The sequence below is a fragment of the Mus caroli genome, chromosome 17 (genome assembly GCF_900094665.2).
Source record: "Mus caroli chromosome 17, CAROLI_EIJ_v1.1, whole genome shotgun sequence".
In the NCBI taxonomy this organism is placed as follows: Eukaryota; Metazoa; Chordata; class Mammalia; order Rodentia; family Muridae; genus Mus; species Mus caroli.
In genome coordinates, this window is record NC_034586.1 from 13,153,228 (window position 1) to 13,164,814 (window position 11,587).

At 39.8% G+C, this 11,587-nt stretch overlaps 1 protein-coding gene across 1 annotated transcript in view; it reads right to left on the reverse strand.

Moving 5' to 3' along the window:
* LOC110283934 (protein PRRC2C-like) overlaps nt 1-11,315 on the reverse strand; it is a 21,749-nt gene extending 10,434 nt beyond the window's left edge. Inside the window, 3 exon segments of the mRNA XM_021149483.1 lie at nt 1,153-1,362; nt 2,410-2,563; nt 11,287-11,315. Coding sequence (XP_021005142.1) covers nt 1,153-1,362; nt 2,410-2,563; nt 11,287-11,315 — 393 coding nt within the window.
* Between the last annotated feature and the right edge of the window lie 272 nt (nt 11,316-11,587).

An 11,587-nucleotide genomic window follows, 5' to 3' on the forward strand; every position in this document is an offset into this window, starting at 1 on the left:
AAGGGACCTGTTCTGTCCTATGGTAAGGAGAAGCCTGCCTGCACCTTCTCCTCTCTGCAGCTTCTTTTTTCCTCTTTCCCTTTGCCTCCTGCACGTTGCTTTCTTAGTTTTTTATGTTATCTATAGTTTCTAAGTCATTCCACTCTGCAGTTTCCTTCTAATCATGTTCTCTCCTCCTGCTCCGAAGTCACAACAATGCTCCTACTCTCAGTGCCTTTTCTCCAAAAGCTATGCCTATACTTCTAAGTTCTTCTTGAGTTCAGTTCTGTCTAAAAAGTGTTCTAAAAACTTCTCCTCAGCTCAGTCCCCTCTTACAGCTCAATTCCTCTCACCTCAGTCCTTCATTCTTCTCTTTGTCCTCAGCACTTAAACATCTTTCAGAATAAATGATCACGTTATAAAGTTCATCAAAAGTTCACACAGAAAATCAAATCATAAATTGAAATAGAAGTTTACAACAGAGATTGTTTACATGCATATCCATTAGGAGTAATTATCTAGCTCAACACCCATCACCTGTCTCAGTTCCACAGGTTCACTGAATGTTTAAAGCCATAAGTAAGTTATTAGTGAAGTTTTATATAGATAAACCCAGTCAATATTTTATCTTCTGTCCTAGAACCTATAATAATTCCTTACTTCCCCTTTTTATGACCTTTTGTTAATTGTTTTACAACCTCTTGTAATGTGCTCTGAGTAGGAGAGAGTCTGGTTACTAAGAGCAATTAACTGGTGACACTTGGGAGACTGGCAGAGTTCTCATTGCAGTTTTGACTATCAGAAAATGACCTAATAGCAGTCCCAATATAAAAAAGCTTAATAATCCCAGATATAATTTTAGGAATTCTTATAGAATCATCATTAAGACTTAAGAATTCATCTATTTGTCTATATAGCATCACTACAAGACAGTACATCTTTATGGACCTGCAGAGATCTGCTCCAAAGGGGTGTGCTATTACTTAGTGATTGTTACATATGTTTAATAATAATAGGAAATATATATTAATAGCAGGAATAATTCCTAAAATGAATCCCTTATAGTCTTGCTTAATAAGGGCAAACGTGTCGCCGATAATATAATAATCTGAAGCAGGCCATCTCAGGATGATCACCGGCTAGTTATTAGCTTGTCCCATTAATGCTCCTGACAGTCGTCATCATGCTATACTGTGTTCCAGCAGGGATTAATTCTCTAAAAGGCTGGCTTATTTGGGCATGATGGCTCAAGCTCTGAACTTGTGCTTGTGGGGTTGTGTGCTGTAACTGGGGCTGAAGTGTCTGAGGCAAAGCAATCAGAGGTTGTCCTGTAGATCCAAAATTAGTTAACGAAAGCTGGGATGCTGGTAAAGGCACTGTAACCTGCTGAAGAGCATTTGTTGATTGGGAAGTGTTACAAAAATTTGTCTGACCAGGCTGCTGTACTTACCCAGAGTAAAGATTTGAGACTTGAGTAAGATTTGCTCTTGCTTGAAGAAGATGTGTATCAATCATCTGAGAACGTCCTAGTCCTGATGCCTGCCCCAGCTAATGTTCATACAGTATAGGGATGGACTGAGTATTTGAAGTCTGTTGAAAGGCAAGACATGATTGTGCCTTGGCAAGTTCCTGGTGCTGCACAGCTGGGAAGTTATGGATAGCTGTACCACAGAAGTCTGGGAAAGACTGCTTTTCACAAAGGCTGTCTGTGATCTATATGGATGAATTGAAGAACTGAATAATTCCTGAGCCTGGGAAACAGCAGTCCCAGCCCCCAAACTCAGTTGAGCTTGATGCTGCCCTTACAGTGGGGCATAGATAGGGATTGGAATGTGCTGAAGCGATGTTGGCTGCAAGAGACCATGTTGGAAGCCCTACTGCTGAGCCAGGGATGGTGGAGTCAATCCTGCATGCAGGGCATTGAATAAATGACTTGTATCCATACAGAAGGCTGGGATTTGAGCTGCTGCAGACTGAGACATGTAAACTTGCAGGCTCTGCTGTTGATGTGCAATAAGGCAAGGCATACAGCTCAACTGTGAAAAATGACTTGCAGAAGGTAGGCTGCTGGTCTGTAATTGTTGGAGTTTTCTTTTACAAGTGTTAGGAGCATCTGATATGGTTGTAGATTTTGTACTCAATGAAGAGGTACTGTAAGTACACATTATCAGGTACTTCAGGCTTTGAGGGAAAGGGGCCTTGTCTTCCAAGTATTTGTTGATCTGGAGGTGGAGGATGCTGTTGTGCAAGCAACTTGGGAGGTGGTAGCAAGTGTGAAGATGGTCCATGTTCCTGGTTGAATGGTGGCCCCTTCTCATAAGGACTTTTTGTGACTGGAGGCTGAGCAGGTATCTGAGAAGATGCTTGAAATTTTATCTACTTCATTTCGGTTTTCTGTGCTTTCAGGTGTTTTTGAAGTTTGTTCCTCACTGCTTTTCTCTTTAGGAAAGGATTTCCTTGCTCATCATAATCACTGAAATTCAGCTGTTCTGTATAATCTACTTCCATCTGAGCACCTGCCCAACCTTCATCAGCTTCAGCATCTAGTTTATTAAATTTATCAAGCTCCTTCAGTTCTGATGCACTAAGGATGAATTGGTGTTCAGGGACAGATGCCCAAGAAAGAGGAGGGTATCATCCTCTAAGGCCTTTGTTTCTGATAAAGAAGGTGGGAGGCTCATTCCGTGCCACAGTGCTACATACTCAAATACTGTCAGGAGACAGCTGGTCTACCAAGAGTGCCAACACCTGTCAGCACAGGTAAGACCACCACTTCTGCTTAAATTCCTGGTCCAAGAGGGACCTGCCCAGAGCCATCAGGATACAAGAACTGAGGATCAGCCTGAGACAGAATCCTTCCAGTTTCCATTGGTTTCTGTCTTCACAGGGAGCAGATCCTAAGCCACAGCATGCCATACCCAAATATCATTGGGAGAGAGCTGGTCTCTCAGGAGTGCAGACATGCAGGCTTGCAGGAGGGACAAGCTACAGAGACAGCAAGACCAGCTAACACCAGAGATAGCCAGATGGTGAGAGGCAAGGGCAAGAAGCAACAGAAAAAAGCTATTTGGCATCATCAGAACCCAGTTCTTCCACCACAGCAAGCACTGGATACTCCAACACACCAGAAAAGAAAGACTTTGATTTAAAGTCATATCTCATAATGATGATAGAGGACTTTAAGAAGGACATAAATAAACCCATTAAAGAATTACAGGAGAACAAAGGAGAAGAGGTAGAAGCCCTTACAGAGGAAACACAAACATCCCTTAAAGAATTACAGGAGAACACAACCAAACAGGTGAAGGAATTGAACAAAACCTTCCATGATCTAAAAATGTAAAAACAATAAAGAAATCACAAAGGCAGACAACCCTGGAGTTAGAAAACTTAGGAAAGAGATCAGGAGTCATAGATGAAAGCATCACCAAAAAGAATACAAGAGATAGAAGAGAGAATCTCAGATGCAGAAGATACCATAGAAAACATTGACACAACAGTCAAAGAAAATGCAAAATGCAAAGAGCTCCTAACCCAAAACATCTAGGAAATCCAGGACACAATGAGAAGACCAAACCTAAGGATAATGGATATAGAAGAGAGTGAAGATTACCAACTTAAAAGGCCAGTAAATATCTTCAACAAAATTATAGAAGGAAACTTCCCTAACCTAAAGAAAGAGATGCCCATAAACATACAAGAAGCCTACAGAACTCCAAATAGATTAAATCAGAAAAGAAATTCCTCCCATCACATAATAGTCAAAACACCAAATGCAAACAAACAAAAAAAGAATATTAAAAGCAGTAAGGGAAAAAGGTCAAGTAACATATAAAGGCAGATCTATCAAAATTCTCACCAGAGACTATGAAAGCTAGAAGATCCTGGACAGATGTCATAAAGACCCTAAGAGAACACAAATGCCAGCCCAGGTTACTATACCCAGCAAAATTCTCAACACCATAGAGGGAGAAAGCAAGATATTCCATGACAAAAACATATTCACACAATATCTTTCCACAAATCTAGCCCTACAAAAGATAATAGATTTAAAATTCCAACCCAAGGAGGGAAACTACACCCTTGAAAATGCAAGAAAGCAATCTTTCAACAAATTCAAAAGAAGATAGCCACACAAACATAATTCCACCTCTAACAACAAAAATATCAGGAAGCAACAGTCACTATTCCTTAATATCTCTTAATACCAATGGCCTCAATTCCTCAATAAAAAGACATAGACTAAATAGGACCCAGCATTTTGCTGCATACAGGAAACACACCTCATTGTCAAAGACACTACCTCAGATTAAAGGGCTGGAAAACAATTTTCACAAGCAAATGGTTCCCAAGACAGAAGCTGGAGTAGCCATTCTAATATAAATAAAATCAACTTCCAACCAAAAGTTATCAAAAAGGATAAGGAAGGACACTTCATACTCACCAAAGGAAAAAAATCTACCAAGAAGAACTCTCAATTCTGAACATCTATGCTTGAAATGCAAGGGCACCCACATTCATTAAAGAAACTTTGCTAAAGCTTAAAGAACACATTGCACCTTACACAATAATACTGGGAGACTTCAACACCCCAATCTCAGCAGTGGACCGAAACAGGAACTAAACAGAGACACAATGAAACTAACAGAAGTTATGAACCAAATGGATTTAACAGATATCTATAGACCATTTCATCCTAAAACAAAAGAATATACCTTCTCAGTGCCTCATGGTACTTTCTCCAAAGTTGACCATATAATTGGTCACAAAACAGGCCTCAACAGATACAAAAATATTGAAATTGTCCCATGCATCCTATCAGATCAACATGGACTAAAGCTGATCTTCAATAGCAACAGAAACAACAGAAAGCCCACATACACATGGAAGCTGAATAATGCTCTACTCAATGATAACTTGGTCAAGGAAGACATTAAAGACTTTTTAGAATTTAATGAAAATGAAGGCACAACATACCCAAACTTATGGGATACAATGAAAGCAGTTCTAACAGGAAAACTCAGCTGAGTGCCTCCAAAAAAGAAAGTCGAGAGAGCTGACACTAGAAGCTTGACAGCACACCTGAAAGCTCTAGAATCAAAAGAAGCAAATACACCCAAGAGGAGTAGACAGCAGGAAATAGTCAAACTCAGTGCTGAAATCAACCAAATAGAAACAAAAAGAACTATACAAAGAATCAACAAAACCAGGAGCTGGTTCTTTGAGAAAAATCAACAAGATATATGTGTGAGCCCTTAGCCAGACTAACCAGAGGGAACAGGGACAGTATCCAAATTAACAAAATCAGAAATGAAAAGGGAGACATAACAACAGAAACGGAGGAAATTCAAAAAGTCATCAGATTCTAATACAAAAGCCTATATTCAACAAAACTGGAAAGTCTGGATGAAATGGACATTTTCCTAGACAGATACCAAATACCAAAGTTAAATCAGAATCAGATAAACCATCTAAACAGTCCCATAACCCCTACAGAAATAGAAGCAGTCATTAAAAATCTCCCTCCTAAAAGCAGCCCAGGATCAGCTGGGTTTAGTGCAGAATTCTATAAGACCTTCAAAGAAGACCCAATACCAATACTCTTCCAACTACTCCACAAAATAGAAACAGAAGGAACACTACCCAACTCATTCTATGAAGCCACAGTCACACTGAGTATTCTCTCTTGGAGATGGAACGGTTTCTGCCTAATCAGGAACTTGTCACAATTTCCTTTCATAGAGGACATCATAAGAGATTTTTTTTCTACTTCTATCATGTTTAATGTTCCAAATAGATTTTAAAAACTGGTTGAGTGCATATTACTTTTAGCTTCAGAAGATATTATGTATATTTAAGAGGCATTTAACTATTATAAATTATTTTGATGACTTAAAATGTCAATACTGAGTTGTATATTTTAAAATAAATTTTATAAGTTTTTTAAAAAAAGAAATGCTTTAACCATAGCAAAGAAAAGCACAAATGGCCAAATATCAGCATACTTCCTAAGAGTGATACTCAAACATTTACCATGTGCATGGGTGAACATGTATATGCGTGGCAGAAAGACAATTTAAGAAAATTACTTTTGTTCTGTATGTAAAAACAGGCTGCAGAAATTTCCCATCAGCTCTTCTTCTCCCACAGCAAGAGTTGTGGGAGAAGTTTTTGCTTCAGCAAGCAAAAACCATCACCAGCTTTCCAAAATACAAAGACTGTAAATTTCCAGAGATTAGCTATTTCAGGGCTTCAATTGTTTGACGATCTTTGCTTAAGAGTAGCTTACTTAAATATCTCAAAATAATTAATAAAATCTGTTTCAATATGCACACACACAAAAATGTCACCACTCTTTTCTTAGAAGCAAAATGCCTGAGTTTTGTAAGTCATAGAAAGGAATGGGTCAACTTTACCTTAACATTGCAGGTCACTAGGAAAGGCCCACAGGGAACCCTGACCTAGCTAAACCCTTGTTCACCCATTTAGGTTTATGTTCTCTTCAATGTCTTCCAGAAGCTCAGTTGTCTCATATCTTAGACATACAACTCATTAAAGTAAGCTTCACAGAATCTCCCTTCTATCCCTCCAGGTTAGGTTCATAAATCATTTATCAAACATTGCCATAATTAATTGTTTCAGAAGATTCGTTTTAATTGAAATAGTTTTTCCAAGGTACTTGAACTTAGGAGCAACAATCATGTGTTGGGGTTCTATCACTCATACTGATATACAGACAAATTTTCTGTGTTGAGAGTTTCATCCTGCTGTGTTCCCTTACTACTAACTAGGTCATATGTGACCTGTTAATAGAAGGTTAGTGGAAGTTGCAGCAGTCAGCACAGTTTTTCTGTTTAAATCTGTGAAAGATCTTTCACAGGGACAAAAGCTGCATCTTTCCTATAGAAAGGCCTTCCTTAGAACAATATCAACCAACCATTACCCTTCCCTCCTCCAAGAGCTCCCAGAGAGTAAACCACCAACCAAAGAGTACACATGGAGGGACCCATGGCTCCAGCTGCTTATGTAGCAGAGAATGGCCTTATCTGTCATCAGTGGGAGGAAAGGCCCTCAGTTCTGTGATGGCTTGCCACAGTGTAGGGTAATGTGAGGGCAGGGAGGCTTGAGTGGGTGAGTGGGGAATATCCTCATAGAAGCAGGGGGAGGGGGATGGGATAGGGGTTTGCAGAGGGGAAACTGGGAAAGGGGATAACATTTGAAATGTAAATAAATAAAATATCCAGTTAAAAAAAGAGAAAAAATCCTTATAATATGACTGTTGTACTGGCTAGTTTTGTGTCAATTTGACACAGGCTGGAGTTATCACAGAGAAAGGAGCTTCAGTTGGGGAAATGCCTCCACGAGATCCAGCTGCAAGGCATTTTCTCAATTAGTGATCAAGGGGGCAAGTCTCCTTGTGGGTGGTGCCATCTCTGGGCTGGTAGTCATGGTTCTATAAGAGAGCAGGCTGAGCAAGCCAGTAAGTAACATCCCTCCATGGCCTCTGCATAAGCTCCTGCTTCCTGACCTTCTTGAGTTCCATTCCTGACTTCCTTTGGTGATCAACAGCAATGTGTAGGAAGGTGTAAGCTGAATAAATCCTTTTCTCCCCAGCTTGCTTCTTGGTCATGATGTTTGTCCAGGAATAGAAACCCTGACTAAGGCAACTGTGGAGGCCAGAGGGAATCGGATACCCTGGATCTGGAGTTAGAGGCAATTGGGACCTGCCAGATGTGGGTGCTGGGAACCAAATTGAAATCCTCTGGGAGAATAGCAAAGTGCTTTTAAGCACTGAACTGTCTCTAGCCCACCCTATTAGAAACTTAATTATTCTTCTAGTGTGCTAATTTCCAAAGTTAGTTGGTATTTAATATTCTCTCCCTTTAATGCTATCTCTCCATAGGCTGTCTGTTTGGTGGCAGTCTTTGAGAATGTGAATGAAGTACATATCTACAAAGTTGTTGTGAGTTAAGTATATCTGGAACTTGAAAAAAGAGCATGTACAACAAAGCCAGAGCTAAAGGTCTTTAACTTCATTGGCCTTCATGAACTTCTTGCACTGATTTGCTCATACATACTGTATGTGAATTTGAGTGAAATTGTATACTATGGGACACAGCTGTTGACATACTTTTGTATCTATGTAATTGAAAAGATAGTACTAATTTTCATCAATGACAATCTCACCCTGGCCTTCATTGCCTGCCAGCTGACACTGTACAAATGTGTCACAGACCCACTCCTGTGATTCTCACACATGATTCCTGAGATTGACACTATCAACCCCATCTTACACTTGAGGAAAGTAAACTTTAGGAATTTGAATAATAAGCTTAGGTAGCAGAGCTGTTTGCATATATGCACATATGCAAGGTCAGGGCAAGAGTATTTCACCCCGAATAAAGTCAGAAAATCGTTGTGATTACAGATTTTGCCAACAAATTGATTTTCTTCAAAGCATATTTGTTAGTGCTTTATAAGTAAATATTTCCTTTATAAAAGGCACAATTTATTTGCAGCCACTTTTTTTAATGTCCCTCTTCCCAGAGATCTAAATTCATAGACATGCATCCCTGTGCAGGAGGACCTTGACTTTGCCTGGTTTGTACTCTGAGTAGCAACTCCTGCTATACATACCCCTGCTGGAGAACATGTGTTCACTAGGATAAGTTAAGTTGATCATATTTATTCCTCTTACCTAAGAGGTGACTTCAAATCATTTGCTAGAGATAAAACAAACAACAGCAACAACAAAAAACAGGTAGTAGCTACTAGAGAGATTTTTTTTAGACCTTTGTGACATGCATATTGTTATGGGATTGAAGTCCTCATGCTTGCATCATAAGCACTTTTTTCACTAAACCATCTCCCAGACCTATTTTTCTTTTTGTGCAAGACACTTTAGTAATAGAGCTCATAGAAGCGCAGTACATTAGTAGAGAATGTAAATTCCACTCTTGAAAGTGCATGCATTCCCTGCAATTAAAAAATGGTAGATGAGCTTAATGAGCTAAGGGCCTATGGAATGCACTCTGGATGCTGCACAGTATCCAATCAATAACAGCAATTACCAGAACATATTCCAAAAGGAAATGTAAAAGCTGGAAACAGAGCAACAAAAGGGAACCATTTCACAAGGTCACTGCAATTGAAAATATTTGCACCTGGGTTAAGCTTATCACTGTTTTTAGATTGCTACACTGAATATACAGAGTAGAAGTGCACATTTTCTTTTTTAGCAGACATTTCCAAGGTACTTAACCCACCAGCAAAATATAGTGGAAATCAATCTTGTTTAGATTTTTCTTTCTTATTCCTTAAGCAAGTGTGAAGAATTAGCCTCCCTCCATTTTAGACTTAAAAGCCATCTTAAAGTAAAGGCAATTTAACTTCTTTCTTATTTAGGATTAGATTAGGCTATGCCTGAAAGGCCACATCTTTTGGGTTCATCCTCCATCTTAGAGAACCTGACCTAAGGTTACACTCAAGCTAACTAACAGGCCAGTATCTAGTACCAGTTTCTAGGCTATTCCCCCAACAAATCTACACCTACAGGTTACAAGGCTGCCCCCACAATACACTTCCTAACACTAACCCATCAGGAAAAAAAGAAAAAAAGAAAAAACCAAAAAACAACCCTCCAAAAACCATAAGTTAAGTTTATGGTTTGTCTCCCACAACCAGTCAATTATGTTAAAGGCCATAAAGGCCTCCAATCACATGTGTACCAGGCTAGATGCCCCCTTCCTGTCTATAAATGCTTGACATAAACTAAGCTTAGGGCTGTCCCTCCTGTTCTGCTGCATCAGAGACAGTGATGTGGCCCAAGCTAGAGCTTAAATCAAGAAACCTTAATACAATTCCATCTGAACCAGTTCCTTGGTGGTCTTTGGGGTTCATGAAAGATTCCTGTACAACATTTTGGTGCATTGGCCAGGAACTCCAAGGCCTCCAGGATCTGACCTGGAGAATCTCAATAGAGGTAATGTCTGTCTGAGTTTGTGAGTCTGGCCATGTTTTTATGTACAGTAATTCATGTCTATGTGCCTGTGTAGTACCACAATAATTCTGTTCTAAATAATTCTGTAATACTGTGCTAGAAAGAGGCCTAAAACGAATGTTGTTGTCAGGTGCTGCTAGACAAATGTGCAACTGCACAGGGCTGGAAGATGTTTTAGGCCCGACGAGAAGATGGGCCTGTGCTCAGAAATCCCAGAGGTATCCATCTACATATTTGGTTATTTTAGTTTCTCTCTTGACAGAGAAGAGAAGATACATTTTGTGTGTGTGTGTGTGTGTGTGTGTGTGTGTGTGATCACCACCTTCTGGTTGTGTCCTTTTCCTGCTTGATAGAGAAGAACAGTAGAATTTTTCTTATGTTTTGTGTTGATTGTTGTCTACCTTTCAGGGTGATTTTCTGACAGAAGTTTAACATGGGACAGGCACTTTCAACCCTACCAGAATTGCTCCTCAGCCATTTTAAGGATGTTAAGACTAGAGGAGTCAATCTCTCTGTCATTATTTGAGAAAATCAATTAACAGCATTCTATATGTCAGGATGGCCCACTTTCAATGCCAGCTTCAAGAATGGTGACATCCTTTGATGTGGGATTGTTCCAAGGGATTGAGAAAGTCATTTTCTAACTCATATTTGGCCACTCAAACCAAATACCTTATGAGGTAGTCTGGCAATACCTCTCTTGGCTTGAATTATTTCTCCCCAGATAACAAGCAGAAGTTTTTGCCTTAGATTTTCTCAACCCCACCTTATTCAACACTTCAGGTGGAACTGTCAGACAGCCCTGCAACAGGCAACCCCACTGCTGGTGAGGGTTGGGAGGTAGGGTGTGGTGGTGGTTGGGGTGTGTGTGTGGAATTGCTACTGAGACTCTTGGCCTTTTGCCTGAGCCTGAGTCTGTTGTCCTGCTGGTTGGTGACCAATGAAACCAACCTCATCAGTATTGGCCCTTTGCCACTACTGATCTTTATAACTGGAGAACTTAGAACTCCCCCCTTTCAGTAATTATTCTCTTAGAAATAGCTCTCTTCAACCACAAGCCCAATTGGAATGACTTCAAGCAGCTTTTGCTACTTTTCTTCAGCACAGAAGGGGGCAAAAAATCCAGGCAGTGAGCAGAAAGCTGGCCACTGGAGGATCCCACCAATAACTAGACAGCTATGGAGACTGGCTTTCCCTTACCCACTCAGATTGGGACTCAATACTGCTAAAGGTAAAGAGAGACTCTTAAGTCACCATGCTCTATTGGTAGGTCTAAAAGAGTCTAAAAGTGAAAACAACAGACTCACAATCTGGCATTGATCCTGTTGGCAGCCATGGCCAAACCAGAGGATTGTAGAAGACATCTAAAACAAATGACTTCTAGAAAAAGAGGGATACTGGACCAGAAAATACATTAAAATACCCAAAACAAAACAAAAAATCCAAACAAACAAACAAACAAACAAACAAACCCCCAAAACTCTATTCAAACCATGGCCTTAAAAGATGCCCAGGGTAACACTAAATATAGAGGGGAAACCCACCAACTTCCTTGTTGATAACAGAGTTTAACATTCTGTATTGCTAAAACCTGAATTCTCTTCAACA